This window comes from Primulina tabacum, chromosome 16, assembly GCF_025594145.1.
Source record: "Primulina tabacum isolate GXHZ01 chromosome 16, ASM2559414v2, whole genome shotgun sequence".
Taxonomy (NCBI): domain Eukaryota; kingdom Viridiplantae; phylum Streptophyta; class Magnoliopsida; order Lamiales; family Gesneriaceae; genus Primulina; species Primulina tabacum.
In genome coordinates this window covers 26,931,132-26,955,584 of record NC_134565.1, presented here as the reverse complement: position 1 = coordinate 26,955,584, position 24,453 = coordinate 26,931,132, and the positions used below count along the sequence as shown (strand labels likewise).

General features: G+C 34.5%; 3 protein-coding genes across 3 annotated transcripts; 2 read left to right on the top strand and 1 right to left on the bottom strand.

Moving 5' to 3' along the window:
• Window positions 1-16,588: 16,588 nt before the first annotated feature.
• LOC142528453 (uncharacterized) lies at window positions 16,589-17,395 on the top strand. Its single transcript, XM_075633505.1, has 3 exons — window positions 16,589-16,733; window positions 16,848-17,041; window positions 17,189-17,395. The coding sequence occupies exons 1-3, from the start codon at window positions 16,589-16,591 to the stop codon at window positions 17,393-17,395; spliced, it is 546 nt and encodes a 181-aa protein (XP_075489620.1).
• Window positions 17,396-17,464: 69 nt separating this feature from the next.
• Window positions 17,465-17,926, top strand: LOC142528452 (uncharacterized). Its single transcript, XM_075633504.1, has one exon. The coding sequence runs from the start codon at window positions 17,465-17,467 to the stop codon at window positions 17,924-17,926; it is 462 nt and encodes a 153-aa protein (XP_075489619.1).
• Window positions 17,927-19,455: 1,529 nt separating this feature from the next.
• On the bottom strand, window positions 19,456-21,024 carry LOC142529818 (uncharacterized). The gene has a single exon (XM_075635469.1). The coding sequence runs from the start codon at window positions 20,822-20,824 to the stop codon at window positions 19,559-19,561; it is 1,266 nt and encodes a 421-aa protein (XP_075491584.1). The 5' UTR covers window positions 20,825-21,024; the 3' UTR covers window positions 19,456-19,558.
• Between the last annotated feature and the right edge of the window lie 3,429 nt (window positions 21,025-24,453).

The following is a 24,453-nucleotide window of genomic DNA, read 5'->3' as shown; positions in this document are numbered from 1 at the left end:
TATTATTTTTCTCATCGACGATATATTTTCATGTATGTTGTGTAAATGATCAATCACCTCTCGAGTGCGGTAGAGTGGACGATTTATTATTTTTATAAAAATATGATTACTGATTACCGACCTCATTTCTCACCCCTTAGAGAGTAATACATAGGAGAATTATATCAGTTTATATATAGGCAATATAGTTATTTTAGTGCTATTGTGATTTATGATTACTGATTTTTTGGTAATGTATAAGTATGAACCAAATTGTAGTGATATATATATATTATGAACACTACCAATTACTGTCTACTACTGATTTTCGACCTGACATCTTAGAGGAGTAATTTGTAGGGGATCAATTTATTCATGGAAAAATCGTCTTAAGTTTAAGTGATAACAATGAGTGCTGATTGTTAGGTTGTCTTGCTGGTTGTTTAGTTGCTGTGAGGATAATGCAATGGTTGCTAACAAACCTGTTGGATGATTAGTAGCTTATGGAAGATCTTGGTGAAGTATTTAATGTTGGCATAAGATGATGCTGGATGTTGTTCTTCATTTACCAATTGCTATCAGAGCAAGCTGGATTATCTAAAGTGAATCGAGCCGATATGCCTTATCCTTGCCAGAAGATCTCCTTATCAAGCTATCTTAACAAATTTTGACTCATCTATCAAGTTATTATATGATTATCTTCTAACTTACAGAAACAAGTCTCGACACATTTTACTTTATGCTATTTTTACTTAAAATTTATTTGTTGCTTGCTGCCTAGATCTTGATTGTTGACATGCTAGTTGTGTATTTGTGATATTCATTGAGTCTATTAGACTATTTTTGGACTTAGAAAATATTTTTATCAGTTGTCTGCAGCTGATTGAGATCTTGGATTTAGTTAGCCCAGATGAAGTCGCTTATGATATTTGAAACAGCAAATTTTTTAATGGTGTTTATACATTACCCTTTATACACATTTATCATCTTAACAATAAGTATGATATGGTTTTCAAAACTAAGATATTTCATGTCTCCACTTGTTGAGTGATGACCATGTCACTCACTCAATCTTCTTTCCAATTGAATATTAAAATGCGATGAAGGAGGAGAATGAAGACGTGATTGGAGAGAGATAACTAGTTGAGTTTTGGGGATGGTGAAATCGCCGTGACCAAGTTGGATATTGTTTCGTTTGGTCAGATGAAGTTTCTATTATTGTTAAGTAGCTTAAGTTTAATTCCACTGTTGCACATTTTATTTTGTTATAAACATATATTCATTTATACTGTTGCTTTTGAACAGAAAAAACTATATATTTTTCGTTTTATCGAATAAAAAGACTGCACTAATGTTTCTATAATACCGTGAATTGATGATTTAAAAATGTTACATTTGAAATTGACGTCGTTGATGGTACATTGATTTTTTTTTATTAGTTTTGAGTATAAAGAAAAATACAATCACTTAAGTGAACACTTGAAAGTTTTGAGTTATCCGTATGAATTTTGACAGGTAAAATCAAATAATTTCATTTTTTCAAAGGCTAACAAAATATCTATCTAAATAATTTAGTTAATCAATTTTCATTACAAAAAGCATCATCATAAAGTAAATACGATAGTTTAAAATCGATTTTGGTTTGCATAAATTTACTGGGTTGTGCTTAAGTTTCAAATAAAAAATTTATTTTGAATATTTAAAGTAAATTATCAACTAAAATATAATATTTTTTTACTCAAATGAATAAGAAGAAATTTAATATAATGTTACCTATGAGCAAAGTTTACGATAACAAAACGAATCTAATTAATAATAATTAACAAACTATTATATTTTCGACTATAACTTGGAGTATTGTAGTAACTGAAGATATATATGCTCTCTATGTGTTCCGTCGATGGAGTTTGCAATTCATCTTCTTCTCTCCGTTCAGTAAAGGGAAATAATTAGGCTTTTCGGGATTGAAAAAAGCGAGTAACCCAAAAATTATTTAATAATTCTCTTGTAAAACGGTCTTACAAATATATATCTGTCAGACAGATCGACTTGTGACATACTGCAATGAAAAGTAATATTTTTGACATAAAATTTAATAATTTTTCATTAGTCGGATCAGATGATGAATCGTCTTATAAAATTGAACCATAATATGATTTCATATAAGTTTTTGTGACAATTATGAAACTTATTTACTCGGATAGTAGGTTTAGTTAAGATGAATGATCATGAATTTATATATATAAATAACCAACCCATTGTTTTATGGCCCCTAAGACATGGGCCTGATAAACTCGTCTCAGTCCGACCCGAACCGCACGAAACACGTATATATGGGCTTGGCTGGGGTAACCCCAAAACTTTTTTTTAGTTCTTAGGCTTTTAGCACTGTGTTTACTCTCAGATTTTTTGCAAAAAGAATAACGTAATGAATGTTGCCTACACCTCTGTTCATATGTCCACTGAGTTCATCGGATTTTCGAACTCTAATTATTAAGGAATATTATTGAATGTGCTTGTTTTTAGTTTTAACCATGGTTTTTTTTGGTTGTTGCCTACTTTTTATTGTGAAAAAAAATGAGGCATTAATTGTTTTATATAGTGATTTATTCATTTAATTTTTGTGCATGTGAAAATTGCTCTTCCCTTGCATTCTGCTTGTTTTTTTTTTTTTTTTTGTTTTATTTCAAAATAGTTATTCTTGCACTATTAGTCTTCAAATCTGCGTTTGTAACATCGGAACTTTATCAAGAAACTATATTATGACGAGAATTTAGTCTTCACTTCAAGAATCTTGCCGAACTTTATTATCTAATTGTGAAACCTATCACTAGACAAAAGGGGTCATAGATATATGAAATTTTTTAAAGGGGGAAATTTTCTTCTTTGTTATATTATTTGATGTGTTCTAATTAGTTCGATTATTAGATAAATTAGAGAAATATATCAATAAATTCATTTGTTGTGTTATATGTAATTTATAAATAATTTTGTGCTAATTTTTTTGTCATCACTCATATTGTATAAGGAAAGGAAGATGATGAGGTAGGATTTTTTTATTTACATATGCATTAAAATGTCAAATAAAAGTTGACGATATGATAAAATCATATCCAATATATAATTATATTTTAAAGATATTATAGAATATTACGTGGTGTATATGGATCTAGTTGCTTTATATAATAAAATTCTATATTAATAGGACTCTCTACATATAAATAAAAGACTTATAACTCTTATCAAGCTACGTCTTAAATATGTCTTTCATGCGCTATTCATATGCAATTTCAATACATTTTTCTCTCGAGTATCATATTGACCTGAGCATCGGAGTGACTTTTCCCTCGTGTGAATTCATCTCAGCATTTTTCTTTCATACACAAAAATATTTTTGGTGTGATTCGGTTCGATTTATTGAAGAAAATTTGGTTGTCGATTACCTGTTCGAAATATTTTATTGGATGTGATTTTTTTTAATCGCATCAATGGCACCGTAAGTGAGAATGAAATTTAATCCCATGATTGGATCTACTTGGTTGAGTTCAGAACCGTCTCCACTGGATGTCTCACTTCGTCGTCACCTTCCCTTTGGGTTTTCTGTTATATCTTTTCCCATCACTCACAATCAACCTCTATACGCACAAAATCTGCACTCCTCCACTACGACGATTGAAATTCTCGAGTTTGAAATTTCATAATCTTCAACATTATGGGAATATTACATGGTGGATTCGAGAAAAATGTACGGACCTGAAAGCTTGAATAGATTGTTAGAGTATGTGCTTATCAAGTCAATTTGTGGTTTGGACTTTTATTGACTAATGTATAAAAATAATATTTATTTTAATAATATTTAATGTTTTATCCAATTGATAATTACTTTATTTGTATATTCATAAAAACTACATAGATACAGACCTTGAATATCATATGGAACTGTGAGATCGTATAAATGATTGCGATCATGAAATTCATTTACAAGTTATTGTATATTCTAAATATGTTCCTAGTCGATTAAGCCATTTAAAATTAGGATAAAGGACTTTCAAGCTTGAGACTAACATATGTGTTGTGGTGTACCACATTCATTGGTAGGGACATGGATATGTCAAAACGTACATATTGATGGTATGATGAATAGCTGAACAATCATCCATCAGACTTTTCAAGTAGTTACCACTTGTCGAGTATATTGGCGGTTGGACGAGATTGGATCACGATGCTACTTCCGGCGATGATTTTTTTATAGCACCCCTTGGTTTGGACCGAGAAGGTTCTTCCGGCGTGATGTTACTCCTGGCAATGATTTTTTTCTAACAATTCTTGGGTTTCGACCACGACGATTCTTCTGGCATGATTTTTTCTAACATCCATTAGGTTTAGACCGCAATGGTTCTTTAGTCGGTGATTCTTTCTAACACCACTTGGGGGCTGGACTGTGACACTAATTTTTTCTGACTACCTTAGGGGTTGGACCGCGACGATACTCCTGATGGTGTTTTTTTTTTCTAACACTCTTTGGAGTTGGACAACGACGGTATATCTGGTGGTGAGTTTTTTCCTTCTATACGACTATTTGGGGTAGTGCATTCCATGCAACCCCTTGGGTAGCACATTCCCATCAACCATTTAGGAGTTGAAACGTCTGCTTATTCATTTTCTTCAAATGTACTAGAATTTTTTTTTTAAAACCTCACGTAGTATTCGGCCGAACCATAAAATATTTTTAACATCATTTTAAAAATAAACATCCAACTACCATTTAAAAATCCAAAGGAAAATATTTTAAAGCATAAAATCGTCAAACATTTTACCTACCTAAAAACATTATTTGAAAAGTATAGCACATACTATAACCTCTCAAAAATCTCTTATAACATAAATAAAAGACGTAAAAATATATTTAACATTACTTAAAATCATAAATAATAACTAGTGCGGAAAACTAGCGTCGGTCCTCGGGTTATGTGCAACTTCAGCCCAGTTAGATCAACCATCAAGACCTCCATTAACATTATCATAATCACCTGCATCAATCACACCTAGTGAGTCTAAAGACTCAACACGTCCTACCTTTAATAACAAGTAATACGTAATACAGCTAACATATAACAATGAAAAATATTTGTACTTAAAATATCATTTTCTTAATAATGCAAAAACTTTAAACTTTTTCAAAACATAAATATATCACATAAACATATTCATATTCGTATCCATATCCGTATTAATATTCATATTCATGTTCGTGTTTGTTGAATTCATATCGTGATTGTGACTCGTATTCTTGATCGTATTGGGCGATGGATCCATCTAAAGAAAATCACAGTACTGGGCGGCGGGGACACCAGCGACACTCTCACCCGTCAACTGGGTCTTGGCCAACGTATTAACATATTCGTATTCGTATCACGTATTCGTATTCATATCCGTATCCAAGGAAACACGATCGTCGTGCTCCCACTGGGACCATAACCCTCACGACATTTCCAACATGTAGTAGTCACATGATCCCTTCACGTCCTTCAACATGTTATCATCACTTTATAAAAACATGCATAATAGCATTTTTATTTTGAAACCAAGCATGCAACATATCTTTTAAATGTCCAATTTAACCCTTGATAATCCATGACATTTAAAAAAATCATATTTCAACAAATAAAAATTCAAAAACATGTTACATAGACATATTAGCATATAAAATAGCAAATAGGGCACTGCCATGACGTTTACTAATTTTCTCGGTGTAAAAAGACCGTTCTACCCCTGGACGTAAAATTTCACGTTTTGACATTTTCTTAATTTCATTGACTCTAAGATGTCTCAAATAATTATTTAAGATTACATGAATTTTCTCATATGTTTATTTAGCATAATTCGATGACTTTTAAATAAATATTTAAATGTGACGTATTAATGCGTTTTAATCCCGAATTAAACTAAACCTTAATATAAAATTCCCAAATTGAAATCTTAGACTTATAATAATTATTAAGCTTAAACCTAATTTTTCATAATTTTATAAAGCTTAAAACTAGGCTTTCCAATTAATTCGTTAATTAGCGTTTCGTGCGGCGATTAAATCCTGAATAAATCCAAAACTCGTTATTTTGATCCCAAATTTTAAACATAACATTTTTATGATTTATTATACCCTCGAAGTCATGAGACACCCCCGTGGACGCATGGATTCAATTTTAGTCTAATTAAATTTGAAATTGACACCTTATCGAACACACCGAGCCATCTCCTAATTTACTCGAGCCTCGCCCGAGCCACCTTGAGCCAAAACCTAGCCAACCCATGTAGGCACCCTCCTGGACCAGTATAACCCATTGGACCTGAACTTAACTCCTAAAACCGAAGCCCTACAGAAGCTGTAAAACAGCCAAGAAACCCTCCTAGACTACCCTTGAGCCAACTTGAATTTTCATCGAGCCATGCTCGAACCACCATGAGCCAACCTCGACCCAGACCCCCTATAGACCCTACTGGACCCTTAGCACCCCTAGGAACCGACCACAAGCTCGGACCAAAGCCACACCAGCAGATGCAAGCCATGGCCGAGACTCCTACTTGGATAGGACTCCACGTTTCTGTTGCTAGGACCTAGCCAACCCAACCAGGCCCTGAACCAACCCCTCTATCACCCTTCTAGGACCCTAAGGACCTGACCTAGCCCAGCCCAAGCCCTCTGGCCGAGCTCCTTAACCATCTGCGCGCTGCTTCACCCAAGAGTGCAGCATGTGCTGCTGTGCGCGGGTGGAGTCCTAGCTTGCTAGGACTCCTCCCCAGCCCCTTGACTCGAGTCCTAGCATGGCTAGGACTCTTCCCTTGACCCCTCACCGACACTAGCCAAGCCCTGGTCCTAGCCAATCCCAAGCCCAGTAACAAATCCCATGAGCCGAGCCCCCTTTGATCACATGACAGAAATTAGGCACCAGCTTGTTCTATTCTTATGAGCAGTCCGTGCGTGCGTTTTCTAGGATATTAGAACGTGTGTAAACCTTCCCTTTTCAATCTACCAGACCCTAGACTGGCCCCTTACCAAGCCCCAGCCTTTAATTCCTTTAAACCGAAACATCCTCCCACCATGACAGCAACTTGCTACCAACTTGTTTTCTTTTGTTCTACCAGCGTGTGTGGTGTGTTCTAGACCTTCAAACCCATGTAAAACAACGTGTGATCATAACCTAAGTCATGGAAGCCCTTTTAACACATACAAAACATGATTTTTGAAGGAAAATACAAGCCAAAATATTGACCTTTGCCATAAAAACGAAAATTGTTTCATGATGCACTTGTTTTTCATGCAAATTCAATTAAATAAAATACTATGATGTGATAGATGTTTGAAAGAAAGAATATGGCGTGTCTTTGCGTTTTAAACGCACGAAAAACCGTTGACGATTGCGAAAAACGAAGCAAGAACCGTGGCTTGAAATCTCCTTGAAGCTTCCACCGTTTCTTCTTCTGATTTGTGTGTGTGTGTTCGTGACTTTGGTGAGCAGATTTCAGAAAGTAGGCGTGAAGAATTGTGGGGTTTGGGGAGGGTTTTAAGTATATTATATACTAATTAAACACGGCTTTAGGCCCATCAAGCCAACACTTTATGCCCATTAGTTTTAATTAGGATTTAATTAAATATTAAAATAGTTTTGGTAAAAATAAGTTCGTGAATTTAATAGCCGGGTTGCCAAAAAGTTCGTATTTTTGTTGAAAAACCAACACCGATAAAAATTACGTCCCGGCGTATAAAATCACCTCAAAACCCCTTATTTTCAAAAACAAGAAAAAGCATCACCCTTAATTTAAATAATTAAAAACAATTAACCAATAAAAATATTTTCTATTTTTCAGCCTCGGTCTCCGTTCCTCGATCGCAACTCGAATAACTTTTAAAAATACATTTTAATGCAATCATGTAGAAAAATATAGTTTAAACATGCAAGTATGCACAACATAATTAATTCATGCAATTAAAATAATTAATTAAAACACAAAATAATTTAATAATTGCATGCATGTGGTTCGCGCGGACTTTTAAATTTTTCGGGGCGTCAGAGGAGTAGTGTCTTCCCCGCAATTTTTTGGGGTAAAGTCTTATGTCCAACTCCTAAGGGTGGTGATTTCCGTACATTCCTTTCTGGTAATTCATTTTATTCAACCCCTTGGTTTTTTTATTTCTTTTCTTGCTTCATAATTGTAGTTTCTTATAGTCATAACGACTTTTCTCATGCAATTATTTATAGTCTCTATGACTTTCTCGAGTTTTTTTTTTTTTTTATAGTGGTTATGAACTGATTTATTTTTTTATCATTTATATGACGATTTACTTTTTATAGTCACTATGACTTTTTAAAGGTATTTCTTATAGTCGTTGTGGCATGATTACTTTATTATAGTCGTTATGATTAGTTGTCATAACCTCTTACAAGGTCAGTAGTTTAGTTTTTTGCTAGATGGTGTGCTGTCATTAAGCCATCAAACTTAAATTCCTACTTCAAAATATAGCGAGTGAAGAGTGAGTAAGGTCGAATTCACAGGAAACATGAGATTTATTTATTTTGATAAAAATAAATAAAAGAGAAGATTTTGTTGGATAAAAAATAACTAAATAAAACAGTAAAAATAAAATTAACAAGCAATGAAAAATAATGAAATTAAACGAAGAATTCAATACGAGCAGATTCTGATTCAAGGGGGTTCCAATATTTGATTGTATGATTGTTCATCGGTTAACATTTGATTTATTCATGCATTTTCAAGCAATTAACCTTAGGGTTACAGGAATAGTCGCTAAAATCCTCGTTTTTTCTAATTTAATTGACTAGACCCATCATCCAGTCAAAACTTATTAATAATTAACTAGGCACGATAGCGTTTCATATTAATAAAAAATAGCATTTTCGGTTTGTGGAAACAGTTAATCCTAAAATCTAACAATCGAGATAGCTGCAATAGGTAGATCGAGTTTCGTTGATTTATTAAGATTAAATATGCTATGATAGCAAAACACACCTAATCTATTGTTATTCAAGTTTGAATTGTTCATTAAAATAACGGATCAATGAATTCATGGATAACAGTAGAACTTATGTATTAAATTAAATTGTTAGATTAATCGATATGCAAATTTCATAGAATTAAATATAAATCAACAAATACTTGAAATGAACAAAAATATTAAATTAAGCACAAAATCTCATAGTGATAAAATCGAAGCAACAAAATTATCCCTTGAATCAGAAATAAGATCTTAGCCTAGCATGGCTCGATTTACAATCTCCATAAAAATAAATAAAGAAAAGAGAAATACTAGAATCTTGGAGAAAATTGGAGAGAAAATCATGTGCCTCCTTCTTCTTGTCTTTCACGTGTGTATGGTGGATGAATTCTTTTCGGTTGAAATTATGTGCTTCTCTCTTGAGTTTCACGTATAGTGCTTATTGGGTTAAGGAGAAAAACCCACAAATTAAAGAAATCCTCGTGTAAAAAAAATACCAAAAAAGGAGTATAGAGTTTTTTATAGATTAAAACACCATACTATATTAGTATATTTATTTCTCCCCATAACAAAATAACAGATTTCTCTCCAAATATTTTTCACAAGTCAAATATCAAAACTAGGAGTCTAAATTCTGGTGTTATTTTTTACAATTTTCGAACTTCAGATTAGGTTGTGCAGACAGCTGAAGAATAGTCACAAGGCGTGATTTGTGGAAAATCCACTTCGGAATTTTTTCTGCTTCAAGTCCTCTACAAAGTTCGTATTGGAAACTTTAATTGTGATATAAAATCACCTTTTTAGCCTATATTTATCACAAGAGCAGAAGAATTCCTCCTACAATAAAATAACACAAATGTGTATCAATTAAGTACGTCGGAAGTGACAACAATGAGAAATATGATAACAAAAATACAAACTATTACGAGCTACGCAAAACCTCCCACACCTTAACCATGCTTGTTCTCAACCATAAAAGAGTTTAATTCATAATTTCAACTCTTTTTCCTCCATCTGCTTCCTCTACTTATCCGTAAAAAATTTCATGCATCATAACAATTTAATCGTTGAGCACCTAACATAGCAGCATCATGAACAATCACCTCCATTAGAATGTATAGAAATTAAAATGCATGGGACCCAAACACACGTCAAAAGATTCGCTTATTTCACTCTTAAGTGTCTTGATATGTATAAAAAAACTCTCATGTGAAAACACCGAAGATTTTTTACCATAAGCTCGCAAATATATCACATCCTTCCACCAAATGAATTGATTAAAATGCACAAACAAATGCTGTAAATATGTTGTACCGTTGCTATAGGTCAGGTAAGAAAGAATGCACAACAGGTTTGTGGAACAAAATAAAACATACACACTTTTCACAAAAACAATCGCATCCGAAAACAACAACCTCTTCAATCTAATTATAACATCAAAGCATGCAAAATAATCATTTTTTTCTTTTTTTCTCTTTTTTTTTTTGGTGCATAAGATGTTTTTGAGGCAATGACTTTAAGCTTGAATCGCTTAATCTCAACAATTTGTACTTTCTTGGCTCAAAGTGATGCTAAATGCGAAAATTTTATATGATTCTCCAATTCAAGATTCAAAAAGAGGAATAACCAACAAAAAGAATTTATCATGATTTGTAATATGGCTATTTTCCAAGGAAAAGGCTCGGGCTCGAACTTGGCTCACTAAGGGTCTATGAATTCGGGTAAGCTCAAAGAACGACACCAAAGATGAGAAAGAAAATGGTTTGAACCTAATGCCCTTATTGTTTGTTTATTCCTCTAATCCACCACAAGATGTTAACAAAGACATGTATAACAATACAAGTTCTAGAAAAATCAACAATGCATGAACAAGACACAATAAAAGAAAATGAAGCATAATATAATGATTGCTCACAGCTCAAAACTCACCAAAGAAAAACAGTATGTGTACTAGACCCCATACACTTGTCATTTTAACCTCATCATGAAGAGCAACTACCCATAAATGCAGTAGTAAGAATGCAAAATCAGTTGCACACAAAGAAAACATAAATTTTTTTATAGACTCTCAGCAAAAGAATTCATTATTCAAATGAGAGAGATAACGAATAAACATTAGATGCTTTATGGATGAAACAACTCACTCTGTCTTACTCTTTTTTTTTGGTGTCTCCTTGTTATAATATAAGAAAATGTTTTCTTACAAGATGTGATCACGCTTTGTTAGAAGACATCTACTGTGTTCAAGGACAGTTTTTTAATTTTTTTTATTTTTTCAGATTTGTATACAAATCGAAACTAGAAATAAAGCTATATACCACATCCTACACCTAATTCAGACATTATCCTCAATGTAAGCTAAAATGTAAAAAGAGATAAAAATTTAAAAAAAATCAATAAAAATAAAATAAATGAAACTAACTCCCTTTGGGTTCCTCCCAAGCAGTGCCTCTTTTTATTGTCATTGTTCGACTTTATTCTTTCTTGTTGCTCATGGTTGTTCATAGATAGTCACTTTGTCCACTTTATGCCACTTGAGTATTTTCATAGCAAATTTTTGCCTATGCATTCCTGTTCTCTTTGAATTTCTTGGAAATCCATATCCTTTGAATATTTCCTCCATTTTCCATGAGCACATGCTTGGCTTGACCTAGAGGAAGTTTTCGCTCAATATTAGATGTATGCGAATCATATAAAGAAATTATAGTATTATGATTTTCAACATGTCTTTCAATAATCTTCTCTAAATCAATCTTATCAATAATTTTTGAATTTTCTTATGACAAGTTTTCAGTGACATCAATAGTATTAATAGTACTTTCACCAAAAAGATATTTCATGGTATCATAATTATTAAACTTAGCAATCTCACCATCAAATTTCATATTAAGGGTACCACATCTATGATAGACTTTGAAGTTTTAAAAAATGGGCTTCCTAGCAAAATTTGACTATTCAAATCATCATTTTACATGTCAAGCACATAAAAGTCGGTAGAAAAAACCAAATTGTCAATTTTCACAAGAACATCTTCAATTAAGCCTCTAGGATAAACTTTAGACCTATCAGCCAACAAATTACAATTCCAGTTTCATTTAAAGGTCCGAGTTCCAAATAATTATAAACAAAATATGGCATGATATTGATAGAAGCACCCAAATCAAACATAGCCTTTTCAAGTCTATTATCGTCAATTGTACAAGGGATAGAAAAAATACCTGGATAACTGCATTTGATAGGAATATTTCTTTGAATAACAGAAGAAACATGTTCTCCTACCTGTACCCTTACACACTCCTTCAACTTATGTCTCTTTTTTGTAAAGATTCTTTTAAAATTTAGCATAACGAGATACTGGTTTAATAGCATCTAATGAAGGAATATTTACCTCATATCCATGAAAAGTGCCATTCAATTCCTTAATACTTTAACATTTCATATTCAATGAAAGAGGGAATGGGGAATAGGTTTATACTCAAACAAAGGAGAAAACTTACATTTCAGTGCATCATCTTGATTTAGTATTTTATCCTCATTTTTTATCTCATTCTCTTCTTTTTTCTTGACTGATGTTTGTACCACAATTTCTCGAACCTCCTATTCTTTACCACTTGAGTGCTCAAATTCTGAATGCTAGCCCTCATTTATTGTTGAAATTTTTTTGAGTGTTATTTGCTAGGGCAAGTAGTAGAGCCAATCCATAGCTTTGTTGGCTAAAAAGAATGGAAAAGCTCACAATGAGAATTGCTCCTCTGTAATCCCTTGTGGTTTCAAGGCCGTGCACACAATATGAAACTATTTTAGATGCTTGTGAGAGTCTTCGCCTGCTAGACCACGAAAATTAGGCAATAAGTGAATTAAGCCCGATTTTAATTCAAAGCTAGCGTGAGTACTAGTAGGTAATTGAATACATGATGGTTGTTGGATAACATTAGGGTTAGCTAACTCTCTGAGGGTCCTTTGAGCTGGTTCTGCCATTACTTCTTCGTCACTCTCACTTCTTTTAATGTTAAGATCAAGATCGGATTCTCTTCCAGTGTCAATTGATTCCAATGCTACGTTTAAACCAGAAGATGATAATGGTGATGATTGTTTACCTCGTAGCCTTGCTTCTTTTCTCAATCTTCTAGTTGTCTTCTCGATTTCTAGAATATATTTGAGTTTACATGCACGAGAAGAACGAGGCATAAAAAGAAAAGAAAATAATTAAACTCGAAAGAAACTAGCCTTGCATTGCTCCCCGGCAACGACGCCAAAATTTGGTATGCTGTCGTAGAGCCACCAAATTTAAAAGGGGATTTTGTTGGATAAAGACTAACTAAATAAAATAGTAAAACTAAAATTAACAAGCAAGGAAAAGTAATGAATTTAAATGAAGAACTCAATACGAGCAAATTCTGATTCAAAGGGGTTTCAATATTCGATTTTATCACTAATCATCGGCTAACATTTAATTTATTCATGTATTTTCAAGCAATGAACCCTAGGGTTATAGGGATAGCTGCTAAAATCCTTGTATTTTTCTAATTTAATTGGCAAACCCATCATCCAGTCAAAACATATTAATAATTAACTGGGTACGATAGTGTTCCATATTAATTAAAAAAAGCATTTTCGTTTTGTAAAAACAGTTAATACTAAAATCTAACAATCGAGATAGCTGCAATTGATAGATCGAGTTTCATTGATTTATTTAGACTGAATATGCTATTATAGGAGAACACACCTAATCTATCGCTACTCATGTTTCGATCGTTCATGACAATTATGGATCAATGAATTCTGAATAACCGTAGAAAATTATATATATAATTAAATTGTCATATTAATCAACAAACAAATTTCGTTGAATTAAATATAGATCAACAAATACTTGAAATGAACAAGAATATTAAATTAAACACAAAACCTCACATTGATAAAATCGAGGTAACAAAATTATCTCTTGAATCATAAATAAGATCTTAGCCAAACATTATTCGGTTTACAATCTCCATAAAAATAAATAAAGAAAAGAGAAGTACTAGAATCGTGGAGAAAATTGGGGAGACAATTATGTGCCTTCTTCTTCTTGTCTTTCACGTGTGTATTCTTTTCAGTTGAAATTGTGCGCCTCTCTTTAGCTTCACGTGTAGTGTTTATTGAGTCAAGGAGAAAAGTCCACCAATTAAAGAAAACCTAGTTTAAAAAACATCAAAAAAAGAGTATAGAGTTTTCATGGAATAAAACTCTATACTATATTTATTTCTCTCCTTAATAAAATAACAAAATCTCTCTCCAAAAATTTTTCACAAGTCAAACACCATAATCAGGAGTCTAAAATCTGGTGTTATATTTATAATTTTCGGACTTCAGATTCAGTTGTACAGGCAGCTGAAAAATAGTCACAAAGCATGGTCACACCACCTTGTGGAAAATATCACTTCTGAATTTTTGTTGCTTCAAGTCCTCCACAAAGTTCGCATTGACAACTTTAATTGTGATATAAAATCACATTTTTAGCCTATATTTATCCCAACAGCAGAAAAATTTCTTATACAATAAAATAACACAAAATGTATCAATTAAGCACGTCGGAAGTGACAACAATGAGAAATATGACAACAAAATTATAAATTATTAAGAGCCTATCACTATGCTGGCCAGGCCTCTTACGCTAAGTTTAATTTTACTGACTTCTCGGGACTATGACGCTTGAACTAAGTGTCCGTAGAAGGGAGATAATGTTTCTATTGTATGTTGAAGTAGTATTGGTATTGGATAAAAGTAACGATTTCAATGAACTTCATATCTATTGAGGTTACATTTAAAATGCTAACAAAATGCAGAATAACTAAAATGTAGACCGGCAATATGTTTGACAGACTTGTGTACTAAGCTTAAAATTTGTCTTGCTTGACTGACTGTCGCCTTTGGGTCTACCCTGAAGTGATGGACATAGAGATCACACCTCCATTTATGAGATTCTCTTCCAAAAGTTCAACATGACACTCCTCGTATCATTGGTGATCACAAGATTCATCTACCAAATTTTCCAAGTATACTTATTGAATATGCTTCTCAACTTCAATGCACAAGATAAAACAATGATATTTCACATGTCATCTATACTTGTGGAAATGGAAACATTCTTCTGATTGTTGTCTCCTTTGGTTCTCCTTCATCAGATGTGGGGTTTGCAGCAGACCCCGTTGTTCAGTTACAAATAGAAAATCTATCAAGCTCGTGTTCGATAGAGCGTATAAAAGACGGGGGCCTTGATCTGTTTGCTTCTTGCCTTCTTTCCTCCTTTCATGAATTTTCTCCTGTCTCTTCCCTTTCCCCAGGTAGTACTAATCAATAGACTCCTTAACACGTGTGTATTTTTCAGCCTTTTCAAATAATTCATACAAGGTACTTAGTGGTTTCCTAGCTATGGACTCTTTAAATTTCCTGTTTAGAAGGTTCTATTGCATGATGCATGTCAATAAGTCATTATTAACGAGCAACACTTCATGGACAACATGAGTGAACCGCTGCACATATTTCCGTAAGCATTTTCCCTTTTACTGGACTATGGTGAGTAGGAGCATTGTTGTGTTTGGATACTTCTTCCTATTGATAGAGAACCGATGAAGATAGCGCTAGGTGAGCTGTTCTAAGCTTCTTATCGTCTTTGGGGGTAGTTTGTTAAACTAGGCAAGAGCAAGACCTAAAAGGATTGTGCGAATTTTTTTGCAATAGGCAGCATCACTTAAGTCATATAAAAATTTCTTGGCGTCAAACCTGTGATCCTGGGGATCGCCGGTGCTATTGTGCTCGAACATATTTTCTATTTTAACTCTAGGAGGCAGAGTTTCGGCTAATATAGTAGTGGAGAAAGGGCTATGCCGAGCAGGCAAGATCATCAAAGAGCTTTCTCTACCAATTAGGATGCAAACATCCTAGCTAAGAGAAGGAACGTGGCTTCTTGTATCCTCTTCTTTAATTGCTACTTCCTTATTGGTATGAGCTTCTGGAACTTCATTCCCTACAATATCTTTTCTTTCTCCTACAACCCCATCTTGGCGATGGTGTGATGATCCAATGTGGGGGATTGTATCACCGGAGTTTCTTGTTTCTGGGCTATGTATTGCACTATTGCTGCATGAGCAATTGTCTTCTCCAACAAAGCCTTCAGCGATGTGGAGGCGAAGTGGTTTTTTTTGTTTTTTGTTTTTTGTTTTTTTTTTTGGGTGGCCGTGGTTGTGAGGGGTATAAACCAGTGAGTCAGGGGAAGTTCTATTTGTTGGTGTTGTCTCATATCCCTTAGAGATCAGTCTTACCTTTCCCTACCGTCGACCATATCCCTAGTAGATACAATATTATCTGCTAAGATATGACGTAACTATTTTATTACCAACCAAGTCAAACGGATCAAGCGGTACGTCAGTAGCTTGACGCACGAGAACATCTCAGGGATTACACATCATAGTACTATTCTCACTCATGCACGCTTAATCCAACATCCCTTTAAAAGTATAGATCACTCTGCTAAGATTTGACGTAACTATTTTAGTACTATTCTTCTTATGAGACTTGAACCTGTGGCCTCGCTCGGTTGTTGTTAATGGCCAGATGCATGGTTTCTTTAATGGTAAGGGTGGGTTGAGGCAGGGTGATCCTTTGTCACCATTGTTGTTCACATTATGTCTTGGGGTACTTTCTAGATCACTGTCACGTATGGCCATGTCTCCTACTTTCAAGTTTCACCCAAAATGTGGCAAGCTTAAGATTGCCCATTTAGCTTAAGCAGATGATTTACTACTCCTATCCCATGGAGATGTGCGTAGTGTGAATATGCTTATGCGTTGCTTGATTGAATTTGGGGATGTAGCTGGGCTTCGTATTAATGCAATGAAATCTAATATCTTCATGGCTAGCGTTGATGATGGTGTGACACAAGATATCTTGGGGATAACTGGTTTTGAAAGAGGGATGTTGCCTTTCAGATACTTAGGGGTTCCATTAGCGGCCAGTCGGTTGAGAGCGGCGGACTACAGCATCCTAGTTGACTCAATTGCGAGGAAAGTAAGTTCTTGGCCAAGACAGTCATTATCTTATGCAGGGAAATTATAATTGATTTGATCAGTTGTGCAAGGGATAGAGTGTTTCTGGTTATCTATTCTCCCGGTCCCAATGTGCGTGATTGAAGCAATATACTCAATTTGTCGGAAGTTTGTTTGGCCAACGAAGTATCCACCTATTGCTTGGAATACAGTTTGTAAGCCTCTACCGGATGGAGGATTGGGTTTAAAGGACCTCAAGGCATGGAATAAGGCCCTATTAGCCAAAACACTGTGGAAGATTCATTTGAAAAAAGAATGCCTTTGGATTAGATGGGCTAATCACATCTACAGTTGCTTTGGTGAAGTATGGAATTGAGAAGTGAAGAAAGATGACTCGCCACTGATAAAACAGATATTGCTCATTCGAGATAAGCTTCTTAGCGAAATGGGTACGGTAGAAATTGTGACATCCAAACTCCGCTTGTGGTTTCAAGAGCCAAAGGGAATGCCGAAAGCTTATGACTACTTTGTGAAAGCGAAAGGGAAATGTCCCTGGAGTAAATTATTGTGTAGGGGATGCATTCTACCAAAGCATCGAATTTTAATGTGGTTAATTGCGCACCGTAAACTACTGACTCGGGATAGGTTGGGATTTGTTGAAGATAGAATGTGCTTGCTATGCAAAGAAGTGGGAGAATCGAATGAGCATTTATTTTTCAAGTGCAGAATAACGAAACTAATTTGGAATGAGATTCGACATTGGTTAGGCATGAAGAAGATTATGGGACGCCTACGTCCATCCTCAAAGCTTTTCACTGAAACATATAGAGGGAATTCTACGGCTAATAGAATGAGAGCCACGGCCCTTGCTACGACGATTTATCATGTGTGGAACATGTGTAATTGAGTACTATTTGAAGATGAAAAGCTGAGGGTCGAAGAACTCATAAGGAAGATTCAGATTCACACATACAGATGCCTACCGAGTGCCACTGATTTATTTTGTGTATCTTGATTCGTAGATGTTGAGGTTCTATTGTTCATACGATTATCTCTTGGGGATTCCCATTGTATTTGTACTATGTACTCTTTTTACCCTTTTTAATGAAATATCATTTTAAAAAAACAAATATAGTATTATCCGTTAAAATCTAGTATCTCTCTTTTAGGCCCATCTGCCCAACCAAATCAAACGTCGCAACGTCATCAACTTAACGCACGAGAAATTCCAAAGGAGGTCATTCATCTCAGTATTACTATCATTCATGTACGTTTAACCCATCAATTTACGTTGATTCTACTATTTCATTTAATTTCGGTTACAGTTTGAGTTCTGTATTACTTTTATATAACTAAGTCTCATTACCCTCTAAAATATTAAATAATTTTTTATATAATATTATGTTTTCAATTTTTAATGAACAGTGTCACATTTAATTTTTTATATTAATTATCTGTAAATAGATATTATTTTTATGTATCTTCATTAAAACTTCTCTATCTATATAGTTGTTCTCTAAAATAATTAAAAAATTTAATTATAATTTATTCATCTAATAAATGATTTTTTTGAATTGTTGAAAATATTTATTTATTATTTAAAATTTTGATAGACAATAATATATAATTTTTAATTTTTTTCTATTTTTATTAGTAACAACTTAATTCAATCAAAATATCGAATAAACATAGTGAAAAATTAATTTGACGACAGAAGATTGTTTTCCTCATTTGAACATTATCTCAAATGGTATAAACATGTTTTATATAATAGTTTATTATAATAATATTTAAAATTTAAATATATATTTATTATATTATTTGAATAATTTTAAACATTTATTCAAATAATCATACATACTAATTTTAATCATTAGAAAAACTAAATCAAATATTTTATTAATTTTTTTATAAATAATAAAATCAAGACTTATTTTTAAAAAGTGAGAGAGATTTCGTCGTTACTCAGACAAAGTAATGCGTGGTGGGTCAGTGACCAAATAGAAACATAAAAGTAGACAGACAGGTTTTTCAGCACAGCACCCCAAAAAATCCATCTCCAGCTTATCTAAAACAATCGGGGTGGGCACCGCAATCACACAAACTTTGGGTAAATATTTCAAAATTCATCACCACTTTCGAACAGTGGAGGCACGTGAATATGGATGACATCACCATACGTCACACTTAATTTTAATAATATCCTTTACTCGTCTATCAGTAGCACGTTGTACCTCTAGCTATACAATATTTTTGACAGTATCTACATTCTATATTTTTATTACACGAAGATCTACGTGAAAAATCCAGGTGCGTGTGTTTTTGAATTTGACGGCAGAAAGATTGAATATACGTAGATGGTTGGATATACGTTTTGAAGTAATATATTAAGATTGTGTGCGAATATATTTGATTTTTAATACATTGTAGTTAAGAGGAGGAAAATAATTTTTTTTTATTTATATTTGGAGAAAGTAAAAAATATACAGACAAATAATTAATTAGTTAGGGACCATAAAATAAATAAGAACCACACTACTCAAGGAATGATGGCTCCAAAGCCTCTGCATTCCATCAAGGACTTCTGTGCACCACCCTCACAGAAGAACCACCTAACCGGGCACCGGTACAAGCAGTTATTCCCCAAACGGACCGTTACGGAACCCGGTTTCAAATCCAGGAAAGGACCCGGGATCGGTCCGAACAGGTAGTTCCCTCCAAGTAGGAGCCTCTCAAACTGGGCCACATCTTGACCCGAACCCGCTGCCAAGACCTTCAGCACGTACTGGGCCGGAATCAAACCTACAAACTTGTTATTCTCCAATGATAGAGCCGATAATCTGGGCATTAAACCCATGAAGCCGGGTAAAAACCCGTGGATATCATTGTTGCTCAAGTCAACCGATATAAGCTGACTCGTCAAACCCAAATTGATGGGTACTTGGACCGACCCGAATTGATTGAATGAAAGAGTTAGCTGCTGCAACGACAGGTGGGTGAAGAGACTCGCCGGAACTGAACCACTCAGCTTATTGTGGCTTACATCCAACACTTGCAGGTAAGCTAAATTGACGAGTGTCGACGGGATATTCCCTTCTATTTGGTTATTCCTCATGATAAGTTCGAACAAAGACGGTGGTAGGTTAGCAGGTAGCTGGCCGGAGATCTCATTGTCGCTTGCGTCAAGAAAACTCAAGTTAATGAGTTGACCCAGCTCAGGAAACGCGCCGCCGAGCTTGTTCCCTTGAAGCTCTAGCCTTTTTAAATTCTTCATACCGTTGAAAGATGATGGGATTTCCCCCTTGAGCATGTTGTTGTCTAAATAGACCTGTTCCAGGCTGGGTAGCGAGCCTACAGAGGCGGGGATCGCCTTGGAAAGCGAGTTTCGCGAGAGGGCGAGACGCTGCAACCGAGTCAAGCGCGAGATAGAGCCAGGTATGGGGCCAGCGAAAAAGTTGTTGGATAAGTCGAGGTTCTCCAAGTAAGGAAGGTTCCAAGAAACGGCGCTGAGTGAGGCGGAGTACCCGGCGGAGTCGAGTGCTAGTTCGGTGACTCGAGAGACCGAGTTGAGTAGGACATCGCAGCGGAAGCCGCAGGTGAATTTCTCAGTGAAGAGGTTGTCGCAGGGGTCGAGTGTGAAGTCCCATGAATAAATGCAGGAACCGGGAGTTATCGTGGAGGGATTGATGGCGGCCTTGAGCTGCTTCAGAACATGTAAATCTTTGGAGTGGGTGGTCGAGTCTGCATGCATGAAGAACTGAACAAGAAATGTTGCTGTAAATAGCATCATCAATGGTGACGACATCTCATATATGAAAATAGAAGGTGTTTGAATGATTTAAAGGTGCTTCTTCATCGAATCTTGATTGGAAAGACTGTATGGAAGAGTGGAAAGTGGAGAGTTGTGTTCAGTTATATGTGAGAGAAGCAAGCTGGTGTGTGACAGTTGTGGACATTTAATTTGGGCTATTCTATCGCTCGTCATGTACACTCATACCTCTCTGGGAACAGCACAAGAAAGATCATGAAAAAAAATATTTTGTTGATTTTTATTAAAAACAAAATTATTTTATGTGAAGTCCGCTCGTTCTAACATCATTCATGTAGTTTTTATACATATTAGCTGTTAAATTAGATCCAACAAGCTAACTTGTGATTCAAGATTTTAGGCACATGTAATATTACAATTTTTATTTAAAAATAATTTGTGTTTTATGTTTATTATGATATTTAATTTATTATATATTATTGTTTGCTATATATATATATATATATATATATATGAATACTTTAGATTTAGATATATTGTAGTACAATAAATACAAGATTGTACATATGATTAGGGATGTAAATGAGTCGAGTCGAATCAAGTCGAATAGTGTCAGGCACGAGCTCGACTGGTTTAATATATATAAGCACGAGCTCGACTCGTTTTGAAATTAATAAGCTCGTCAATAGTTCGAGTTCAATTTGTTAATAGTTCATTTATGATATTTAACTAGTCAGACTTATTAAGCAAGCTCGTTTTCGAGCTCGTTAAGCAGGCTACGACTAATAATTTTTTTGGTTAAATCAATAAACGAGTCGAATATCCTTAAGTTTGAGCCCGACTCGATAAAAATTTCGATCTCGAAATCGAGCTCCAGCTCGGCTCGATAAAATTAATGAACGATCTCAAAGGAGTTTTTTTACCGAACCGAGCTCCAACTACCTCGCGAGCTGCTTGGTTAATTTAAATCCCTACATATGATGACAATCATGAAACACATATTTAAGTTATTGTGTATTCTAAACAAATTTCTAGTCAATTCAGCAACCTGAAAAAAAAAAGCATAAAGGTCGCTAGTCGAGACCTGGATCTGTGATGTTTTGTACCTCGTTTCATTGGTAATAATGTGGAGATGTTCAAGCATACATATGTGTGCTCACTTGATGAGTTTACTGAACAACCTTCCATAAGATTTTTCATGTGGTTACCATTCATGGAGTAAATAAGTTTGTGGTTATGATTGTACACCATTAGTACTTATTACCTGAGACAACACTGAGGTTCTATATACTAGGGTCGCACTTTGACTCGAAAAGTGACTCCATGAGGGTCATTAGTTGGCGAGATTGAGTGTAGTTGAGACACATGTAAGAACCAATATATTGTAGTCGGGGAATCGCCACTAGCCTACTAGCGTGGATTCTCATGTAATCTGATGAGATAATAGTGCAAGTAATCTCTCGCCAAATTATGAGATATGTGTTAGGGTAAAGAGGTTCCCTAGTTACACGGGAGATATATAATCAAAGATATATCACATTTTTATAGAACTCATATGCAATTATCGATGAACAATTGTTTGCAGATTTGATTGAGAAATATGAGATGAAGTTACTGTACTATATGCTAAACATAATAAATTGGTTCTTTTATGTAGGATTAGTGATAAATAGGGAATAAAGGGGCAATTCTACTAGATGCTTTTACCATGTTTCGATGAGTGTAACCAAAAATGAATTATGAAAAATCTTATTATCAATGGGTGGATACACATAATAAGGATAATTAGGGTAAACTTGTATAAGTGACACATGTTTTTCCAAATCATAATGAGTTTTGAACCCACGATTAATTGTATCCTTGACTTATTGATGGTCACACAAACACTGTTTTCCTGTTCCCATTGTGATAATCAATTTCAAGAAGTTGAATTTGGTGATTGACATTTGATATGATCAAATATCTTAGCTAAAAGACTAAAACAGTGATGATAGTGCACTTGCCTAATATACGAGGAAGTTTTCCAAATCTGGTAGTTGTCCTATATAGAGTCAATGAAAAATTGAATTTTGACTCGGTGGTTGAAATTTTTGACTCTGCATTATTATAACGAGATGTTTAGACTCATCACATCAATGTTATCTGATCGTCGATCGAGATTATGATGAAAATATAATAATGAGTTTATGGTACATGGACTTGGACTTCGAGTTGGATTGTCCTAGCCCGACTCTAACTAGTAGGAGTCATAGTTAGATTGAGAAAACTCATACAACATTTTATATTAGGATATTGTTTTGACCTAGCCACAAGATGTTGCTTACTAGCCAAGCATAATTTCTTCCTTCACTCTCTCAAAAAGTCAGCCACACACCCAAGCTAGGGTTTCAGGTTCTACATACTGTGCCGCACGCCACCACAACTCGTCGTCTCCATCATGATATCATCTTAATCTTAACAAAAATTTCTTTTTGTTACCTAGTGCAAATTTGAAGAGTAACAAGGATGTCAGTAATGGATTTGATAGAAGATTGAAGAGGAGATTCAAGAAAAGAAGCTCAGTTCATAGGGAAATTGCAACGTCCCGAAAATTTGAAGGTCCACGTGAACCACATGCATGCAAATTATCAAATTTCTTATGTATTGTAATTAAATTGTTTTAATTGCATGAATTGAATATGGTAGACATGTTTACATGTTTAAAATATGGTTTTCTATTAGAATTCATAAAACTGTGTTTTAAAGGTTATTCGAGACGCGATCGAGGAACGGAGATCGGGGACCATAAAAGAGAAAATATTTTGTTAAATAATTATTTTTAATTGTTTAATGTGGGGTGTATTTAAAATGAAATTTTCGAGAATGAGGTTTTTTGAGGTGTTTTTATATGTCGAGTCGTATTTTTAAACGATATTCGATTTTCAATACAAATATGGACTTTTGGAGAACTTGGCTATTAATTTCACAACATTTCTTAAACAAAATATTTTAAATAATAACAAATGGGCTTAATGAACATATTATATTTGGCTAATGGGCCCAAGCTTGCACCATGAGTTTTAATTAACATAAAAGCTAACAAACCCTCCCCAAACCCCATAATAAACTCTAGCCTCTCACCCCTAAGCAACAAGGATTCTTCTTCTCCATCAGAAACACACACCACATGAATTGGAAGGAAATTTATGAAAGGTTTGAAGAAAAAAATTCAGCAAGCTTCCTCCCCCGTCTCTCCGCCAACGTTCCTCGCATCGCAAGTTGATTTTCGAGCGTAATATATGAAAAGCCAACCTTAACCTTCTTTCAAACATCTTTCACACCATATTATGTATATTTGATTAACTTTACATGAAAAATATGTTGCACAAGTTTTATTTTCGTTTTTATGGGTATACATGCATATAACTCATGTTTTGAGGATATAAAACTCTACCTAATGATACACAAAGGGACTGCCATGGCAGGGGAACTTTAAGGGATGCATAGATGAAGGTTTAAGGGCTGGACAGTAGGGTGATGTATGCAGAACGAAAATAGACTCCTTAAGAGCAAGGACTCTTCGACTAGGAGTCTTTGAAGGTCACGACTACTTGCTGCGGTTAGGGAGGGTCCAGTAGACTTAATTGGGCTGCATGATGTTCCTAATATGGTGCATGAGGGTGGCT